This window comes from Bubalus kerabau, chromosome 18 (assembly GCF_029407905.1).
Source record: "Bubalus kerabau isolate K-KA32 ecotype Philippines breed swamp buffalo chromosome 18, PCC_UOA_SB_1v2, whole genome shotgun sequence".
NCBI classification, from domain to species: domain Eukaryota; kingdom Metazoa; phylum Chordata; class Mammalia; order Artiodactyla; family Bovidae; genus Bubalus; species Bubalus kerabau.
Window position 1 is genome coordinate 25,350,748 of NC_073641.1, and position 21,505 is coordinate 25,372,252.

At 39.1% G+C, this 21,505-nt stretch overlaps 1 protein-coding gene across 7 annotated transcripts in view; it reads left to right on the forward strand.

The window, feature by feature from the left end:
- The first annotated feature begins 706 nt into the window (after positions 1-706).
- The window catches only part of SLC38A9 (solute carrier family 38 member 9), a 90,984-nt gene continuing 70,185 nt past the window's right edge, over positions 707-21,505 (forward strand). The window contains exons 1-3 of one of the 7 annotated variants that reach the window (XM_055555216.1): positions 756-990; positions 7,187-7,362; positions 14,330-14,476. In XM_055555216.1, the coding sequence (XP_055411191.1) occupies positions 14,364-14,476 (113 nt within the window). In that variant the 5' untranslated portion in view covers positions 756-990; positions 7,187-7,362; positions 14,330-14,363. Of the gene's footprint in view, positions 991-7,186; positions 7,363-14,329; positions 14,477-14,671; positions 14,695-21,505 lie in introns of those variants that run through there. The other 6 variants (XM_055555217.1, XR_008705011.1, XM_055555215.1 and 3 more) reach the window with 6 other exon arrangements.

Genomic DNA, 21,505 nt, shown 5'->3' on the forward strand with positions numbered 1-21,505 from the left:
ATATGCTTTTCAGAAGGCTTACCTTAAGCTGACTTTTAATAACAAGCACATAAATTTTACTTAGTTGTATATTTATTTGGGGTGGCTCTGGAAGAAACTGTTAGGGATGGGGAGAGGGTGCTTAAAATCCTCCCAAATCCCCTTTCCGGCTAGTGAGTAATTTGCCAACACGTTAAAAAATTAAAAAAAAAAAAAAAAAAAAAGCCGAAGTGTCTAGACAAGGAAGGAAAAGTGCCAATCCAACTATTTTTTTTTTCAAACCAGCTTCCCTTGGTATCCATAGGGTTCAAGCACGTGATGAGAGGAGTACAGAGCATCAGCCAGAACATCCTGAGATGAGAGACAGTGGGAAGTCCGCCCCAGATGGAAATATCACATCAGCCCTGTCTCAGTGGCCTCCGGGGTGGTACCGACTGCAGAAGATCGCGTCCCTCCGCTTCGACGCCTTAAGGGCCTCGGACAGACAACAGACTCCAGCGCGGACGTCAGGCGGCTGGGGGAAGCGATCCGCCTACCCCGGCCGCCAGTCTTTCTGAAGCCGAAGCCTAAGCAAAAGCCGAAGCTGAAGAGGGAGGGTTGGGCTCTGCGGCGGGAGGCGTGTTGGTTGTCGCAGAGCCCTCTGGGAGTTGTAGTCCGCGACGGCGGGAGGTTTGACTGCGGCTGCCGGCTTGATGCTCTCAGAACTCCATCCCCCGCCGGCCCCCGCGACCTAGGCCTTTGCCTTTTCCTGTCCGGGGGACGAGAAGCCTCGCTGTGGCAAGTTGAGAAGCTTGGGGAAGGGGTGTCCTTCTTCCCGCCAAACGCTCTGAGTTTCTGGGCTTGGCCTGCTCAGGTAGAGCACGTTCCGGGTTTTGCAAACTCACCTCCGGGGAAGGAGCGGAGGGAACAGGGTAGAAGCGGCCTGAACGACTGAGCTTGCATCGGAGCGGTCTGTCACCTGGGGAAGTTCTTTGAGGAAACGCTCCGGAACGGTGGCTTCTTGCGGGAGCGGTGAGGCCAAAGCTGGGGCCCGTGGAGTCCTGTCTGGAGGGGAGGCGCGCGCTCCTGCAGGGTTCGGGTGCGAGCAAAGCAGGGGACTCAGTCCGTGACTGGGAGAACTCAAGGGGCTGTGGGAGTCGTGTCTGCCGGAGCCTTAAGGAAACGGCTTGGTTACAGTGGGTGAGAGGAGGATGGAGGAGAAATATAGGAATGGGAGTAGGAGAGAGCTAGAGAGGGGAGGTGGGGGGTGGGGGGGAAACCCCTTTGATGCCTTGATGTGATCCTAACCGCAGATGGCGGGGGCGAGGGGTGGGGAGTGAGGGCCAGACCAGTAAGTCCTTGTCACTCTTCTCCCCAACCCCCACCCCCGGCTCGATTGTGAGAGCTAGTGCTCTGAAGGCAATGGCACCCCATGGGGTCGCGAAGAGTCGGACACGACTGAGCGACTTCACTTTGACTTTTCACTTTCATGCATTGGAGAAGGAAATGGCAACCCACTCCAGTAGTCTTGCCTGGAGAATCCCAGGGACGGGGGAGCCTGGTTGGCTGCCGTCTATGGGGTCGCACAGAGTCGGACACGACTGAAGCGACTTAGCAGCAGTAGCAGCAGTGCCCTGATAGTAGGTGGCTTGACATCTTCCTGTCTTAGAGTAACAGCTAGAAGGGGTCTTTGAGAGTTGCTATCAAGTGCTTTGAGACTTTCCAGATGAGGAAAGTCAGGCCCACCGAGATGAAGAAATTGACTCGCTCACCACCAGACAACCAGTTATTGACCAGCTTGACTGAAACCTAATTTTCATGACTCTCAAGCCTTGCCTTAATCTATTGCTGCGATCAGTAGATTAGCAAACTCTAACCTGTTCGCCCTTCTTTTATCTTTTTACTCTGTCATATGCAAGGTAACCAGGCAACCCCTGAAGGGAAAGAAAGGCTTTAAACTCCATGCGTGAGTGCAAAGTCGCTTCAATCGTTTCAGACTCTTTGCGACCCTATGGGCCGGCTGTAACCCGCCAGGCTCCTCTCTCCATGAGATTCTGCAGACAAGAATACTGGAGTGGGTTGTCATGCCCTTCTCCAGGGACTCTTCCTGAACCAGGGATCGAACCAGCGTCTCTTCCCTCTCTTGCATTGGCGGGCGGATTCCTTACCACTAGAGCCACCTGGGAAGCCGTTAAACTTTTCAATAGGTTAAAGAAACCTTGTTTTAACTTGAACAAAAATCTCCTTGCATCACATATTAAGATGACAGATCGATAGCAAACTAAAATGTAAGCTATAGATTCTTTGACTGGAAGAAAATAAAGTTCACCTTTCCCACTGTGTGCCCACTAGAGCTCTGAGAACCTTTAGCCTTAGATTTCTTCTCTCAATCTTAAATGCTGCATATCTCAGTTACATACATAAAAGTAGTTGCTGTTCATTGTGATTTTCATAATGCCCTGAATAGTTACAATAAAGGATAAACAGCATAGGAGGATGGGAATGCATGAATTACAAATTAAAATAATGATTTATAGTATTATTTTCTTTTAAGGAGATATAACCATAAAAGTAAAAAAAAAAAAAAAAAAAATCATTAAGAGGTTAAAAATCTCTACCAGGCCAGCATTTTATAATACACCTAAATTTAAGTCCTTTACCAGTATTCTTTCTTTCTTCCTCCCTAAACATAATTTTAGAGCATTTATAATAGTGTTCCCTATTGTGGGAGAAAAGGTTCTTTGGTGCTACTGCATTGTTTTAACTGGTAATTTCTTTATTAAACCACATTCTCTTCCAGCACCGTCAAATTTACACCTCTTGAAGGATTTGTTGATCCAACTGTCACATCAGAATTTAAATATTATAGCTCCTGTTGGTTGACCATTAAGCAATTCATAAGGAAGAGGTTTGGATAAGTCCATTACTGGACTTTATAGACGTTATAGACTTACAATACATAAAAGAACATACATATACATAACAAAACTGCTTTTACCAGGCTGCCTTTTTAATGGTATGATTCCATTTGGCTTTTTTTAATATTTATTTATTTATTTGGCTGCATCAGGTCTTAATTGAGGCATGTGGGATGTTTTAGTTGTGGCATGTGGAATCTAATTCCATGACCAGGGATTGAACCCAGGCCTCTTGCATTGGGAACACAGATTCTTAGCCACTGGACCAATGGTAAAGTCCCCCATTTGCTTTTATATTGGCGTGCTGAATAGGTGCGTAAACTATGACCAAACTTGGCCCACTGCCAAATGTATTTACTTTTTATGTAGTTTTACTGGAATACAGCCGTGCTTGCTCATTTATATGTTGTCTTTTGTGCTACAAGGCAAAGTTGAATAGTTGCACAGACTGTATGGCTGGCAAAGCCTAAAATATTTACTATCTGGCCATTAACAGAAAAAAAAATTATCAACCCCTAGCCTGGTAAACTGAATATAAATATAATGTAAACTGAATCTAAAACTCTACCATATGCAGAAGTATTAGTTAATAGTAATTCTCACTCATAAATACTTATATGGTGGGTTCATAATCCATTTCTTTGGGCAAAAGCCAGTGCCTGTTCAATTCTCTATTGCAGATTGTTGCTAGCATCTTGGCATATATATTGAGTTGGCCAAAAACTTCATTTGGTTGTTTTATGTAAGGTGCTGTAGTAGTGCTTTGTTGTTTTTAACTTCATTTGAAACAGTTCTGTTAGATTGTATTGTAACAGCTGTCATATCAGTGTGCATTAAAAAAAATTCATCAAAATTGGTGAATTTTTGTGTAGCTTTTTTAATATTGAAGATGGAAGGAAAAAAGCAACATTTTTGGCATTTTATGCTTCATTATTTCAAGAAAGGTAAAAAGGCAACTGAAACACAAGAATAGATTTGTGCAGTGTGTAGAGAAGGTGGCATGACTGATCAAATGTGACAAAAAATGGTTTGTGGTTTGTACTGGAGATTTCTCTCTTTCTTTCTTTCTTTCTGGCTGTGGTAGGTCTTTGTTGCTGTGTGGGCTTTTCTGTAGTTGCAGAGAGGAGGGGCTACTGTCTAGTTCCAATGCGTGGGCTTCTCATTGCGGTGCTTCTCTTGTTGTGGAGCGCAGGCTCTAGGGTGCACGGGCTTCAGTAGTTGCGGCACATGGGCTCAGTGGTTGTGCCTCCCAGCCTTTAGAGCACAGTCTTGGTAGCTGTGGCACACGGACTTAGTTGCCCAGGGGCACGGGGACTCTTCCCAGACCAGGGGTCAAGCCTGTGTCCCCTGCATTGGCAGGTGGCCTCTTTAATCATTGAGCCATCAAGGAAGTACGGTACTGGAGATTTCTAGTTGGATGATGGTCTACAGTCAGGTAGACCAGTTGAAGTTGAGAGTGATCAAATCGAGACACTAATTGAGAACAGTCAACTTTATATCATGAGGGAAATAGCCAACATACAGAATATCCAAATCAAGCATTGAAAATCATTTGCACCAGCTTGGTTGTGTTAATCGCTTTGATGTTTGGGTTCCATATAAGTTAAGCAAAAAAACCTTGACTATATTTCTGTATTCAATTCTCTATTTAATGAAAATTCCATTTTTAAAACAAATTGTGATGGGCAATAAAAATTGGATACCATACAGTAATGTGGAATGGAAGAGATCATGGGGCAAGTGAAATGAACTACCACCAACCACACCAAAGGTTGATCTCCATTCAGAGAACATGATATTGTGTATATGGTGGGATTGGAAGGGAGGTCTCTACTATGAGCTCCTTCTGGAAAACAGAACTATTAATTCTAGTAAGTACCACTCCCCATTTGGCCAACTGAAGGCAGCACTCAAAGAAAAGAATCTGGTATTAGTCAACAAAAAACACATAGTCTTCCATCAGGATAACGCAAGACTGCATATTTCTCTGATGACCAGACAAAAACTGTTACAGCTTGGCTGGGAAGGTCTGATTCATCCGCTGTATTCACCAGACACTGCATTTTCAAATTTCCATTTATTTCAGTCCTTCCAAAATTCTCTTAATGGAAAATTTTCAATTCCCTGGAAGATTGTAAGAAGCACCTGAAACAGTTTCTTGCTCAAAAAGATAAAAAGTTTTGGGAAGATGGAATTATAAAATTGCCTGAAAAATGTCAGAGTGTGGTAGAACAAAATGGTGAATGTTGTTGTTCAGTCACTAAGTTGTGTCCCACTGTTTGCAACCCCCTGGACCCCTGGACAAAAGCATGCCAGGCATACCTGTTCTTCACTATTTCCTGGAGTTTCCTCAAGCTCTTGTCCATTGAGTCTGTGATGCCATCTAACCATCTCATCCTCTGCTGCCCCTTCTCCTCCTGCCTTCAGACTTTCCCAGCAACAGGTATTGAAAAGAGCTATGAGTCAGCTCTTTGCATCAGGTGGCCAGAGTATTGGAGCTTCACCTTCAGCATCAGTCCTTTCAATGAATGTTCAGGGTTGATTTCCTTTAGGATTGACTGGTTTGAGCTCCTTCCTGTCCAAGGGACTCTCAAGAGTGTTCTCCAGCACCACAATTGAAAGCATCAGTTCTTTGGCGCTCAGCCCTATCTATGATCCAACTCTCACATCTGTACACTACTATTGTAAAAACCATAGCTTTGACTATATGGACCTTTGTTGGCAAAATGATGTCCCTGCTTTTTAATATGCTGTCTAGGTTTGTCATAGCTTTCCTTCCAAGGAACAAACATCTTAATTTCGTGGCTGCAGTCACAGTCCACAATGATTTTGCAGCCCAAGGAAATAAAATCTGCCACTGCATCCACTTTTTCCCATCTACTTGCCATGAAGTGATGAGACCAGATGCCATGATCTTCGTTTTTTGAGTGTTGAGTTTTAAGCCGGCTTTTTCATTTCCTTTTCACCCTCCTCAAGAGGAACTCTTTAGTTCCTCTTCACTTTCTGTTATTAGAGTAGTTTCATCTGCATATTGGTGAATATGTTGTTCAGTACAGTTCTTGGTAAAAGAGATGAAAAATGTGTCTTCTGTTTTTGCTTTAAAACCGCAGGAACTTTTTGGCCAACCCAGTACTATAAATTTGCTTTCTCAAAGAATTGTGAAAGGAAGTTTCTGAACCTGGAGTGGAAAGGACTGACATTCTTTGAAATATGGTGATGCTCACAGTTAATACCTTTTAAAAGACGGTACAGGAGCTTCCTTTTGTTGTTCTCTATGTTCTTTTTATGGAGATAATGTTTCAGCATAGGTATTAGCAAACAAGTTATTAATAAGCTGTTTTTGTCTTGAGACCCCATACTAAAACCAATCTTAAATGATTAGGAGCTCATTATTAAATGACTTATCTTTGACGTTAATCTTTCATCTGGGACTTTGTTTTAAAGGTCAGAGGACTGAATGAAATAGAAGTGAGTATGTCTGTTTATGTCATTTTGTGTATTTAATTTCCTGTATTAGTGTTAGTCTATGACAAAAATAATGTTTTGGAATATTTAACAGTTTAGTCAATCATTGATAGAACTATCCTGTGTTACCATCTAAGTAATGTTAGCTATGAAACTCCAGTTCATCTCTCAATCTAATTCATCAGATTTTAAGATATCTTATAGTTCTCATCAAGACTTTCAAAAAAGATATTAAATTTCCTTTGAGACAGCTTTCTGGGAGAATTTAAAGTTGAGGCAACTGAAAATTATCAATTTTATTACAATTCTTCATATTTATTTGAATATTATAAATCTCTGAAAGGCACTGGAAACTTTGAATTTGAACTTTGAACTCATTCATGATTTATTTTAAATCATTGAAATATCAGTTTTCTACTTGTTTGGAATAAAAGGCTAATTTGACAATGCAAATTTCAGATTTGCTCAGGGGAAAAAAAAGATGTTTGTGATTAAACTGGAACTTTTATGTCAATTCCTGAATGTCCTTCATATTTTCCTCAACCCCGATTACTACTTTTTGTTAAGGCTGACTGAAATTTAAGAACCTTTCTAGATTTTCCTCTTTTCTGGTTTCCTAACATTCAATAATCAGTGAAAGTATCATCTCTGGGAGTTAAAAGAATCCTGTTTGTAAATTCAGCCACATCCTAGTTTAGTTTAGGAACCAATACAGTGTAGAGCATTGGTTGGTTAGCAAAGTAAGTCAGAAGTGTAACCCTGTATTTCCACCATTGTTTAAGCAGGTAACTTTTTTCCCTACTCTGACTTGGTTATTGACTTTTCCTCTGTTTCACTGCTGCTAGGATTATTGCTGCATAAGGAAATACCTAGGGCTTCCCTGGTGACTCAGACGGTAAATATTCTGCCTGCAATGCAGGAGACTCGGGTTGGATCCTGGATTGGGATGATCCCCTGGAGAAGAAAATGGCTACCTACTGTAGTATTCTTGCCTGGAGAATTCCATGGGCAGAGGAACCTGGTGAGCTATAGTACATGGGGTCACAAAGAGTCAGATATGTCCATGGGGCCATAAAGAGTCAGATATGTCCATGGGGTCACAAAGAGTCAGATAGAATAAGGAAATGCCTAGGGTTTCCCTGGTAGCTCAGATAGTAAAGAATCTGCCTTCAACATAAGAGACCCAGGTTCGATCCCTAGATTGGGATGATCCTGTGAAGAAGAGAATGGCTACCCACTCCAGTATTCTTGCTTGGAGAATTCCATGGACAGAGGAGCCTGGTGAGCTATAGTCCATGGGGTCACAGATATGATTGAGTGACTAACACCTACTTACTCACTAAGGAAATATCTAGAGTTTCCCTGGTGGCTCAGTGGTTAAGAATCCACCTGCCAATGCAGGAGACCCAGGTTCAGCCCATTGGTCGGGAAGATCCCTTGGAGAAGGAAATGGCAAACCACTCCAATATTCTTGCCTGGGAAATCCCATGAACAGAGGAGCCTAATGGACTACTGTCCATTGGGTCACAAAGAGGTCAGACACAACTTAGCAACTAAACAACAAAGTGTTCCATTGTACATATACCACATCTTCTTTATCCATTCATTCATCTGTTGATGGACATTTAGGTTGCTTCCATGTCTTGGCAGTTATAAGTAATGCTGCTCTAACATTGGAGTACCTGTATCTTTTTGAATTAACATGTTCTTTTTTTTTTCCAGATATATACCCAGAAGTGGAATTGATGAGTCATATGGTAGTTCTATTTTTAGTTTTTCTGAGAAATAGCCATACTGTTTTCCACAGTGGTTACACCAATTTACATTCCCACCAACAGTATATAAGGGTTCCCTTATATTGGCATACTCACCAAGACTTGTTATTTCTTACCTTTTTGATGATAACCATTCTAATGGGTGTGAGGTGATATCTAAATATGGTTTTGAATTTCCCTGATGATTAATGATATTGAGCATCTTTATTGGTTGGCCATCTGTATGTCTTCTTTATAAAATGTCTATTCAGGTCTTCTACCCATTTTTAAATTGGGTTGTTTGGTTTTTTCATTGAGTTGTATGAGCTGTTTATATATTTTGAATTTTGACCCCTTATCAGTCATACCATTAGCAAATATTTTCTCCCATTTAGTACACTGTATGTTTTGTCACTGGTTTCCTTCGTGTTCTGTAAAACCTTTTAAGTCTGATTAGGTCATATTTATTTTTGCTTTTATTTCCTTTGCTTTAGCATTTGTTGTTCAGTTGCTCAGCCACATCTGACTCTTTGTGACCCCATGGACTGCAGCACACCAGGCTTCCCTGTCCTTCACCATCTCCCGGAGTTTGCTCAAATCATGTCCATTGATTCAGTGATGCCATCCAGCCATCTCGTCCTCTGTCATCCCCTTCTCCTTGCTTTAGCATACAGATAAAAAAATACTGCTGTGATTTATGTTAGCATGTTCTGTTTATGTTTTCCTCTAGGAGTTTTATGGTTTCCAGTCTTATATGAGGTCTTTAATCCATTTTGAGTTTATTTTTGTATTTGGTGTGAGAAAATGTTCTAATTTCATTCTTTTACATGTAGTTGTCCAGTTTTCTGAGCACTTTTTGAAAAAATTCTTTTCTCCATTTTATATTCTTGCCTCCTTTGTCATAGATTAAATGACTATAAGTGCGTGGGTTTATTTCTGTGCTTTCTATCCTGTTTAATTGATTCATCTGTTTTTGTGCCTTTGTCATAGTTTTGATTTTTATTATTATTTGTTTTTGTAGCTTTGTAGTATAGTCTGAAGTCAAAGAACATTATTTTTTAACTCTTCTCTTTCTCAAGATTATTTTGGCTATTCAGGGTCTTTTCTATTTCCATACAAATTTTAAAATTATTTTTCTATAGTTCTGTGAGAAAGGCCCTTGGTATTTTAATAGTGATTGCATTGAATCTGTAGATTGCCTTGGGTAGTATGGTCATTTTAGCAGTATTAATTCTAACCCATGAACATGGTGTATCTTTTCATCTATTTGTGTCATTTTCAATTTCTTTCATCAGTGTCTTGTAGTTTTCCAAGTACAGGTCTTTTGCCTCCTTAGATAAGTTCATTTCTAGGTTTTTTATTCTTTTTTGATGCAGTGGTACATGGACTTATTTTCTTAATTGCTCTTTTGAGTAATTCATTGTTCAGTTCAGTTCAGTTCAGTCGCTCAGTCGTGTCCGACTCTTTGCGACCCCATTAATTGCAGCACGCCAGGCCTCCCTGTCCATCACCAACTCCCGGAGTTCACTCAGACTCACGTCCATTGTTAATGTGTAGTATTAACAACCAATTTCTGTATATTAATTTTGTATACTGCAGCTTTACTGAATTCATCAATGACATCTGGTGGTTTTCTGGTGGCAGTGTAGGATTTTCTGTGTATAATGGAGCTTCCTTTATAGGTTATTATCCTTTTTCTCTTTGCTACCTTTAAATTTTTTCTTTGTGATTCACTTCTGAGAGTTTTTTGTTGTTAATTTTTATGGCTTTATTGGGTTTTCATTGCTGCATGGGCTTTCTCTAGCTGCTGCGAGCATGAACTACTCTCTACTTGTGGTACAAGGGCTTCTCATCACTGTGGCGTGCATGCCCGGGCACGTGGGCTTCAGTGGTTGTGGCTCCCGGGATTTAGAGCACAGTCTCAATAGTTGTGGCACACGGGCTTAGTAGCTCTTTGGCATGTGGGATCTTCCTGGATCAGGGATGGAACCCATGTGTCGTGCATTGGCAGACGGATTCTTTACCACTGAGCCACCAGGGAAGCCCCTATTGACAGTTTTAATATAATCTGTCTTAGAGAAGATCTTTTTGCATTGAGGTAATTAGGTGTTCCAGCTTCATAGCCTTGTATATCCAGTTCTTACCACAGGCTTGGGAAATTCTCAGCTATTATTTCTTTAAATAAACTCTGTTCCCTTCTCTCTTTTCTGGGATACCCAATGTTCTATGTTGTCCTTCCTAAAAGAGTCAGTCAGCTCTTGTAGAATTTTCTGATTTAAAAAAAAATACCTTATTTCTCTTCCTCTCCTACTGGTATTATTTCTAGATTGATTCTGTCTTTTATCCAGTCTGCTTTATTTCCATTGCTTTGTAATTCATTCTTCATTTCATTTACTGAATTCTTCAGCTCTAGAATTTTCATTTATTTCTATTTTTAGAGTCTAAATTTCTTTGTTAAAGTATTACTTCTGTTCATGAATTTTATTCCTGAGCTCATTGAATCTGCTTTTCTGAGTTTTCTTGTAGTTTGTTGAGTTTCTTCATGACAAATATTTTGAATCTGTTTCAATTACGTCACAATATTTCATTACTTTACATTTAGTTTCTGGAGAATTGTCATTTTGTAGTGCAGTGTTACTATGGTTCATGGTGCCTGATGAGCTGTTTCTCCACAGACAAATTTCAAGTGGCAAACACCTTTTTTGCTTGATTATAACAGATTCAATAGATTAGAAATTAGAGGCCTTTCTTCTGTTTTCCAGTAAGTGGTGCACAATCTTTTGGTTTCTCTTACCTGAACTACCTGTAGTTATATTTGAATCTTCACTCTCCATCCTCCATCACCTCTGTTAGCAGTGTTACCCTGGGCACTCATTATTGCTTCTTGTGCCTCCCGGGTTGTCAGTGCCTTGCCTTCTGCTCTAGCCGGGATGGTGGTCTCTTACGTCATATCCAGGGTGTCCTGAATTACAGGCTCTGACATTGCAGGGGGAGGGAGAAGAGAGAGAAGAAGAGCTAGGATTGCAGGGGCACCTATGCTGGGTGCAGTGTTGTAAGGTTCTCTGTCTTGGCCTCTGTGTTCATGGCGGCTGCTGAGGCAGGAGTCGTGTGCCCACCTCCCCTGCTGCCAGCCAGTCTTTTGGGGCTGCAGTCTCAGCTGCTAGAGCTGGAGGGCCACTCTTCTCTTGGTTTCTCCCTCCCTCAGTTTCCCCCTCTTCTATATATTCTATCTAGTCTGCTCACTCTTAGATATACAGATGTGTGGAACTCTCCAGCATCCTAGTGTGTTGGGTGGAGGCAGTTTTGTTGTGTTATAGATGTTTTACTGGTTGTACTTTGAAGGGAAAAGATAAAGGTAGTTTTTTATTCTATCATGTTGCCAGCATCCTCTCTTCAACTTTTAAATATACCCATTGACTTTTAAATTTTGGCTATTATGTTTTGTTTTATTATTTTTTTTGTTGTTGTTATTTATCTGGGCCTAAGCGTTCACTCTGTCCTTTTCAAACATGCTGTTACTTTTTGAAAATATCCACTTTTTCCTTTATTTGTTTAAAGGTAGGAAGCATAATTGTTTTATTATCTTATTCTGATAATAAAAATGTGGTTGAAGCCTTTGTGAAACTATTTCTGCTGTTTCTTCTGGTTCTCACTAATAGCATTTTATTTCTTTATATGCTGGTTTATTTTGACAGTGTACTGTTCATTGTTCTTGAAAAACTGTTTGCAGGTCTGTTTTGAGGGCTAGGATCAATGTTTTCTGGATCCTCAAAGAAAAGATTTACATTTGCTTCAGCCAGTTACCTATAAGCTCTACCAAGCAAGTAACCTGAAATTATGTTCACAGCTTTAAGTGTTCTTTGATCACCTTACAAATCCATGAGGTACAGTTTGTAGTATATAATATCTCCCTCTACACAGACACACACACAGGCTGTGGTCAGTGTCAAGAAAACTTGTTTGCGATTCTCTTGTGAGGGAGTGAGGCCCTTTTCAGTTCAGTTCAGTTCAGTCGTTCAGAGTATCCAGCTCTTTGCGACCCCATGGACCGCAGCACACCAGGCCTCCCTGACCATCACCAACTCCCGGAGTTTACCCAAACTCATGTCCATTGAGTCGGTCCATCCAACCATACCATCCTCTGTCGTCCCCTTCTCCTCCTGCCTCCAATCTTTCCCAGCATCAGGGTCTTTTCAAATGAGTTAGCTCTTCGCATGAGGTGGCCAAAGTACTGGAGTTTCAGCTTTAGCATCATTCCTTCCAAAGAAATCCTAGGGCTGATCTCCTTCAGAATGGACTGGTTGGATCTCCTTGCAGTCCAAGGGACTCTCAAGAGTCTTCTAAAACACCACAGTTAAAAAGCATCAATTCTTCAGTGCTCAGCTTTCTTTATAGTCCAACTCTCACATCCATATGTGACTACTGGAAAAACCGTAGGCTTCACTAGATGGACCTTGTTGGCAAAGTATTGTCTCTGCTTTTGAATATGCTGTCTAGGTTGGTCATAGCTTTTCTTCCAAGGGGAAATTGTCTTTTAATTTCATGGCTTCAGTCAACATCTGCAGTGATTTTGGAACCCAAGAAAATAAAGTCTCTGTTTCCATTGCTTCCCCATCTATTTGCCATAAAGTGATGGGACCAAATGCCATGATCTTCGTTATTTGAATGTTGTTTTAAGCCGACTTTTTCACTCTTCCTCTTTCACTTTAATCAAGAGGCTCTTTAGTTCTATTTTGCTTTCTGCCATAAGGGTGGTATCATCTGCATATGTAAGATTATTGATATTTCTCCCAGCAGTCTTGATTCCAGCTTGTGCTTCATCCAGCCCAGCATTTCTTACGATGTGCACATAAGTTAAATAAGCGGGGTGACAATATACAGCCTTGACGTACTCCTTTTCCTATTTGGAACCAGGCTGTTGTTCCATGTCCAGTTCTAACTGTTGCTTCCTGACTTGCATATAGGTTTCTCAAGAGGCAGGTCAGGTGGTCTGGTATTCCCATCTCTTGAAGAATTGTCCACAGTTTATTGTGATCCACATAGTCAAAGGCTTTGGCATAGTCAATAAAGCAGAAATAGATGTTTTTCTGGAATTCTCTTGCTTTTTCAATGATCCAGCGGATGTTGGCAATTTGATCTCTGGTTCCTCTGCCTTTTCTAAAGTCAGCTTGAACATCTGGAAGTTCACGGTTCACATATTGTTGAAGCCTGACTTGGAGAATTTTGAGCATTACTTTGCTAGGTGTGAGATGAGTGCAATTGTGCAGTAGTTTGAGCATTCTTTGGCATTACCTTTCTTTGGGATTCAGTTCAGTTCAGTTCAGTTGCTCAGTTGTGTCCAACTCTTTGCGACCCTATGAATCGCAGCACGCCAGGCCTCCCTCTCCATCACCAACTCCTGGAGTTCACTCAAACTCATGTCCATCGAGTCAGTGATGCCATCCAGCCATCTCATCCTCTGTCGTCCCCTTCTCCTCCTGCCCCCAATCCCTCCCAGCATCAGAGTCTTTTCCAATGAGTCAACTCTTCGCATGAGGTGGCCAAAGTACTGGAGTTTCAGCTTTAGCATCATTCCTTCCAAAGAACCCCCAGGACTGATCTCCTTTAGAATGGACTGGTTGGATCTCCTTGGGATTACTTCCTGTTAACTCCTAATCTGATGGTGAAGCGCTCTGTAGTCACAGCTGTATGGGAAGTAGGGATAGGGGGTGATTTCTTACTATACTCGTTCCTTACTTTGGATGAATTTTGGGGTTTGTTTTTTATTTCGTTACTATTCCACAAGATCTTGAAAACCCCAGCACAGTTTCTCCTGGCACAGCGAATACCTTTAGAATGGAACCAACTTGTTCGAGCTACTTACTTTTCTAGGTTCCTTAAATTCACCTACAAATGGCCTGCTTTTCCTATTTTCAAAAAAATTTTTAAAAATATTTTATCCAGTATTTTCAGTTATTTTCTGCAGGAAAATGAGCCCAAATAGCCTAATCTGTTTTATTACTGGAAATGGATTGCCTTGCTTCTTTTTTTATTAAGCTGAAAAATAAGTAGTAACTCCTTTTCAACTTAGCAAGTTTCTGATAATGTAAGTATTTTAGACATATATCTCATTAAGATACCTTCAGCAAATTCCTGTGTTTTTGATTTCTTATACATGCAAATGTATTACCTATCACTAGTAAAATAATTCTTATATTAAACTTTAAATTATTTATCTTTTCTGATTTATTACAGGACTGACTTCTTTAGTGCTTAGAGTCTGAGAAAAATGGCAAATATGGATAGTGATTCTAGGCATCTTCTCATCCCTGAGGGAAATCATGAAATAAATCCTGGACCTATGAATATACAGTTTGATTCATCAGATATAAGATCTAAAAGGTAAGTGTTTAAAATAAAACATTTATTTTATAATTAAGACTTTTAGTTATTAAAATAGAACTCATTATAACCAAATATATAGAGATTTTATTATAAAATATCTAATTTCTTACAGGGTCTGTATGTTTGTATATAAAAGGGAATATATATGAATACATTTTCTCACTTATATTTGACTTTTTAGACTAAACTCCGTATCTCTGTCAGGGATGGCTGAGGTAAGTTTTATGAAGTAATATGCATGTAACTCATTTAACAAATACATATTGATTGTCTGATCTGTGCAATGTATTACGCTAAGTCAGGATTCCGCAATGGCTCAGTGTTAAAGAATCCACCTGCCAATGTAGGAGATGTAGGTTCGATCCCTGGGTTGGGAAGATCTCCTGGAGGAGGAAATGGCAACTCACTCAAGTATTCTTGCCTGGAGAATTCCATGGACAGAGGATCCTGACAGGCTACAGTTCATGGGTTTGCAAAGAGTTGGACATGACTGAGCAACTGAGCACAAGTATGGGAAGTGCTGGGAATAGAACAGTAAAAATAATTCATAATCCTTACCTTCTTTGAGTTTAAATTCTAGCAGATAGTTTAAGATAATTAGAGTTTAAAATTTATTTCATTTCTTACCTTGAAAATCCAAAAGAATCCACTGGAAAATTATTATAAATGCAATTTATAATAACAATTTATATTAAAAAATTCAGTAAGGTGGTTGTTTACAAAATAGGCAAAAATCAATAGCATTCTAATAATAAAATATAATGGAGGAAAAGATAAAGTACATAGGAATAGCCTTAAGAATATGCAAAATCTATATGAGAGAAACTCTAAAATACTAAAATAACAGCACAATGTTTATTCAAATCTGAGATGCTGATTAAAAGTTGTACTGATTTTGGTTGTTCTTTTTTTTTTTTTAATATAAAACTAACATAAACTGCTGCCCATACCTCTGATGCAACAATTTCTTAGAACTTAGAATTTTATTTTTGTACCTACTAGAATTCTAGTGCGATTACAAAATCAAAAATATAAACAAAATATATCAGTTAAGATATTACAAATCTGATTCTTCACATACAGTCTGATTCTTCTGAATCACTTTTTGACTTGCAGTCATCAAAAATCATTATTTTTTCCTGCTCACACAAAATTGTCCATATTACGATTAAGAGCATTAATAGTGTAGTATTTCTTGAAAGAATTTTCTTCCAAATCACTGACACTTTTTAGTTTTGATGCTTGTACTTGCCTGATCTTACCAGAAGGTGTCACAAAAAGCTTTCTAACAACACTATGGCTCATATTTATTCCTTGCTGCTGCTGCTGCTAAGTTGCTTCAGTCGTGTCCGACTCTGTGCAACCCCATAGATGGCAGCCCACCAGGCTCCTCTGTCCTTGGGATTCTCCAGGCAAGAACACTGGAATGGGTTGCCATTTCCTTCTCCAATGCATTAAAGTGAAAAGTGAATGGTGTCTAAATGGTTTGATCATTGAAATGACCACAGATGACCTGTCATGCCACCAGGAGCAGTTACTTTCATGACTGCCACCTGGCTGACAGTGATTAAAAGATGTCCTGGATTATTAGATGCCTCCATATTTTAGAAAGGACTAAGTGTGTATGTTCGAGTTAATAAGATATTACATGTAACAAAAAGGGATATTCTGTTCTCAGTAGGGAAAACTCTAAAATATAGTGTCATGCTCTTTAAATTTTAACCCACAAAATGAATGTGATCTGCCCCTCGCCAAAAAAAATGCCAGCAACCAATGCCAAAGTTTATATGGCCCAGCAGTTTCACTTCTAAACATTAATTTGCAATGTCAAATAGTATATGTACAGAGTTGTTTGATGCACTGTTTCTTTATAATAGCAAATGATCGAAAACAACCAAAATGTCTTTTCTTATAGGACTGGATAAATTATGGCACCTTAATACAATGGAATATTTTTCACCCATTAAAAAGAAGGAAGTGACTTTATTACATATCAAAATGGAACAAGTCTTCAACTTATTTTGTTAAATGAAAAAAGTGAAGTGCAGAGCAGTCAGAATATATAGTATACTGCCATTTGGGTAAAGACATTAACAAGTTATATATAATGCAAATATATATAAATGAGTCCAGGGGAGTAAATAGGAAACTGTAAGAGTGTTGTCTCCTCAGAAAGAAGCTGAGTGCTTTAGGTGGGACATGTGGCAGTTACTGTTAGGTAAATACCCAACTATTGAACAACCCCACCTATTCCTTGAACTTCTGTTTTTCAGTTTTCTCAAACTGTTTCCTCTTCCATTTCTCCTAGGACCTAGGGCTTTCTTACTCATCTCTGTGTGCCAGTTTTTCTCAGGAATTCACTCAAAAATTCCCTCTAGACAATGCTTTGTAAATTATACTTTTTCTTCCTCTCCTTATTCACTATTACTTGTCTATCCTATTGGTGCCAGCTGTATTGTCTGTTTAATGTTATGATGGCAAAAAAAGGCTGATTTTGTTAAGGCTCTAAGCAGTTTCCAATCCAGGAGATGAAAGAGGATTGGTTTAAACTATTCTTGATAATCCTGTTTCCATTTTCCAGATACTTAATTTTTTAGTCTTTTTTAGCAGATTGAGCAGTATGAAATTTATCACTTGAGAAATGTATCCTTGTCATTTAAAGTGGTCATCAGAGAAGATAATGAAATGAATCTTGTAATTTTCACTTGTGTGTTTCAGTATCAGTGAATAGAAGAACTAATGAATGCTGATTAAATGCTCAGAACTTTCTTGAAACCTCTGAACTCTATGATAAACAATTGACCACTGTGACGATGGAACACAGATCATTAAAGTGCATTCCACTGCAATAGGTTAGCAGAAGTTCAAACAGTTCTCTGAGTATTTAACCATTTAGAATAAATGGAAGTATAGTTTCTATAATGAAATTTGTCAAAATAAGAGGGAATCAACTATTTTCAATCATAGGATAACTGTCTAGGTAAGCATGTTTTAAGGAAGGCAAATTTTTATAGGAGTTTAGCAGTATTGAATGCTAATTTTCTTGTGAAATAATTTCAGGAACTTATTTGATGGGAGAAAAAAACAGGAATATCTTAAAATATTGTTATTTCTACTAAAATGTGGGTTATTTCATTTTATATACATAAATTTCAGATATACTGTATTTTTTAATTTATTAACTTTGAAAAAATTAATGTTAATTTAGCCTTATCTTCACATATTTGTGAAATGATGAAGTATCGTTTATACTTTTTTCTAGTATACATTGCAGTAAATACAAAGGAGTTAAAATAGCATTTATCCTTGTGCTACCTAAAATCATCTTTCGTATAGCCACACTTTGGGAAACTGTCTTCAGCTGTTAGAATATAAAAAATAACATTTGATACTTTTAGATTGCTTATTCTCAGTTTAATTTGTGGTTGACTCTGTCTCTTCCACTAGGTGGCAATCAAAATCATGTTCTAGTTCAAACATAAAAATTTTAAGAAATGTTTGGGACTGAAAGTGTGTTGGACCTGCTTATCATTTTGGTGGACTGGGGATCTGATTAGACTTAGATAGATGAAGGAGCTTGTCACTGTAGAGGAACCATACATATCATAAGCATTTGGATCATTTGGAGAATTTTTGCAAATTACACAAATCCACATATCTCTCTGCATGCCTCTCCACCCCTCCCCTCCCTTATGTTTTTCACCTGGTTTGGGGTGAAGAATGTGGGTAGGGGGACAGAGAGGTTTAGAAATCTCCTATACTGTATTTGATATATGCCATTGGGAGTCACTGGCCTTAGAGTTTGTTTTGCTGCTTTTCCCAGACTTTCTGGTAACCAGATATTAGAGCTGGTATTCAGGATTGCTTCATGCTCAGCTACTTCTCTGGGATTATAACCTTTGGGAGTTGACCCTCCCAGCCAGCCTGAAACCAAATTGGGAATTTGAACTTCCCTTTTTCAGTTTTCTCAAACTCTGTTTCCTCTTCCATTTCTCCCAGGACCTAGAGCTTTCTTACTCATGTCTGTGTGCCCAGTTTTTCTCAGGGAATTCACTCAAAAATTCCCTCTAGACAATACGTTGTAAATTGTACTTTTTCTTCCTCCCCTTATTCACTAATGCTTATCTATCCTATTGGTGCCAGCTCTGTTGTCTGTTTAATGTTATGATGGCAAGCAATCTGATGTGTCAAAGACCTAGTCTATTACTTTTTCATGACTATTTGCATTTTAATAAGGAGAATTCTAGAAATATAAAAGCCTAACCTAAGGATTAGATTTTTCTAATAACATTTCAAGGACTCTGGCAAGCCAGTGGGGTAGAGGTAGATATTTAAAATAGGCAGTATTCTGGGTGCTCTTCAAAGATACCAAGCATGCTTATGGCCCTTATTTTTTTAAAGTGTTTATTTGTCTGCCAATGTGCAAACTGGCCTCTCTCACTGTCATCTGTCATTAATACTGTCGATAGCAACCTGAATTGACTTTGTTTGTTATCTGTGGTCCGAGAGAGAGAGAGAGCTACTGAGTGAGAGCGAGCAAGCACATAACAAAGTGAAGAGTTTATCTATTAATGTGTCCTAGGCCAACAACAGTGATTGGAAGTGATTATTTGATTATTGAGGCTCAGTTGTTCATAGTTGGGGATTTATACAGATCTAGTAAAGTAGTTTTTCCAGGAGTGTTGGTTTCCAGAGCTGTGTAATTGAATTTTGAGGAACTTGCCATCCATGTTAAATAGGCAGGACCAGGGCCCTTGACCATGCCCATGTATCAGTGCCCTGGAGCTGAGGACCAATTTGCTGATTGTATATTATATCTTTTGTTCCCTTCCCTCTCCTTCCTCCTTTCTCCCTTCTTCTTGCCTCTCTTCTTTTCTTTCCGTCTTGAATCTTCTCTCACCTCTCTTCTCCCTACTTTCCACCATTATTTTTCTCCAATGGAACTCTTTTTGCTAAATGCTTAAAGAGGGCAATCCTGGCCATGGATTTAGAGATGCTTTAAATCTAACTATGGACTTTGTTAGAGTGGGATCTTATTTTGAGTTTCATTGGAACCTTTTTATTCTCTCTAGTTCATAGGTTCTTTTACTTCTGCCAGTCTTTCCAGATGTCTTTGCTTAACTGTCCTTTTGCATTTATATTTGCTTTCCTGAGGTGCTTCCATTTCTTTCCCTCGATCTGTCTGTCCTATCTGATGGTTTCTTCCCTTGCCTGCAAACTAGTTCTTTATTTTCTTCCCTTTCATCTTCCCTCATTAACATTATTTGGACAAATCTGAAGAAAGAGGGAGCCTAATAGTGGAGTGTGACTGGTGCTCATTAGGGCCAGTCAATCAAGCGTGTTTTGTTGAGAGGAAAGGGTATGAAGAGTTGGCCTAGCATTTTTCTCTGTCTACTCAGTTCTACTTAGTGTAATAACACCTCCAAGTATATAGGTGAAAAGGATTTTAGTGTATCAACCCCTCCAAAAAAAAGTGTAGTGGGCTGCAAATAAGAAAAGAGTTTATGGCGGTGGCGGAGGGGGTGGGAGTGGAGGGGGGGAGTGTCTTAAAATTATAATTCAGGAGACACAGATTTGGGTAATCCTGAAAGAGTGTTCTGAGAAAAAGAGTAAGGGGCTTTAAAGACAGAAAGCCATGAGATTGTTAATACTTGCCTGGAAAGAATTGTTATTCATCCTTAAGGAATCACAAGTTGTTTTAGGATAGGGGTCCTAGATGTAAATTACTGGTTATTTTAGGGTAAGGGTCTGATAAGTATCTTGAGTTTCTGGCAGATGTTCTAAATAACTTGCTTATCAGGTCAAAAGGTCAGACTCCATCCAGGCTGAGACTTGCATAACTCATACTTCCTTAATGGCTTCCTGGCTCCCTTTCAGAAAACTCTCAGCAACACCAACTCCATTTGGATTTTCCTTTCATAAGTAATTATATCATTACTGCAAAAGCGATGAAACCCATTGCAAACTCATTCAATTTTCTTATTAAAGAAAATTAAAGCTCCTTTTAACAAACAGACAAAATCAAATATTTTAAGTTGGAGGCTCATGAAATTTAGGGATCTTGTCAAAAGCCTAATGGATGACTGTAGCCCAAAGATTAGGAATTGATATAAAAGAAACATACTGAGATTATGTATCTTTGTCTTGCCTGTTATGTTTTAGTCTTAATCTCAAATTGTCTCCAAAAATCTACTATATAATTTTCCTATGGCTTCTTGTTTTAAGATTTCATCTTGTAATCTATCCTGTATTCCTTTGTCCCCAAGTATAGTTTCTAAGGACTTTTAAATATTAAGAGATAAGTGAATGCCACAACATTTCAAGCTAAGAAATACTTTTCTATAAAGTGACATAGAAAATTACTTTGGTGCTATGCTATGCTCTGCTATGCTAAGTCACTTCAGTCGTGTCCGACTCTGTGCAACCCCATGGACGGCAGCCCGCCAGGCTCCCCCGTCCCTGGGATTCTCCAGGCAAGAACACTGGAGTGGGTTGCCATTTCCTTCTCCAATGCATGAAAGTGAAAAGTGAAAGTGAAGTCGCTGAGTTGTGTCCGATCCTTAGCGAACCCATGGACTGCAGCCTACCAAGGCTCCTCCGTCCATGGGATTTTCCAGGCAAGAGTACTGGAGTGGGATGCCATTGCACTTATTTAAAAATTTGATTCATTTGCAACATCATCACACTTCCTCATTTTTTCTATTTCAGTTAGCTTATAATTTAACTTGGCATGTATCACTACTTCAATTAAGGTTATTTCTCTTTTATCAAATTCATATCTGACTTGTTATTTATTCTAACACTAGTTTTTATATCTACCAATGCCTCTGGTTTTTTATTTTATTGTACTTCTTCCATAGAATGGCTTCTAATCTTCTCTTAAATCCTGGCTTATTTATTATAAATTGATATAGCCATTGGGCTTCATCCTGTCTTTGAGTGTTGTTATGCCCTAGCTCTTATATATTAAAATTGTTATTACTTTAGTATGTTACTTTCATTTTGTTTCTCCTTTATTATAGTTGG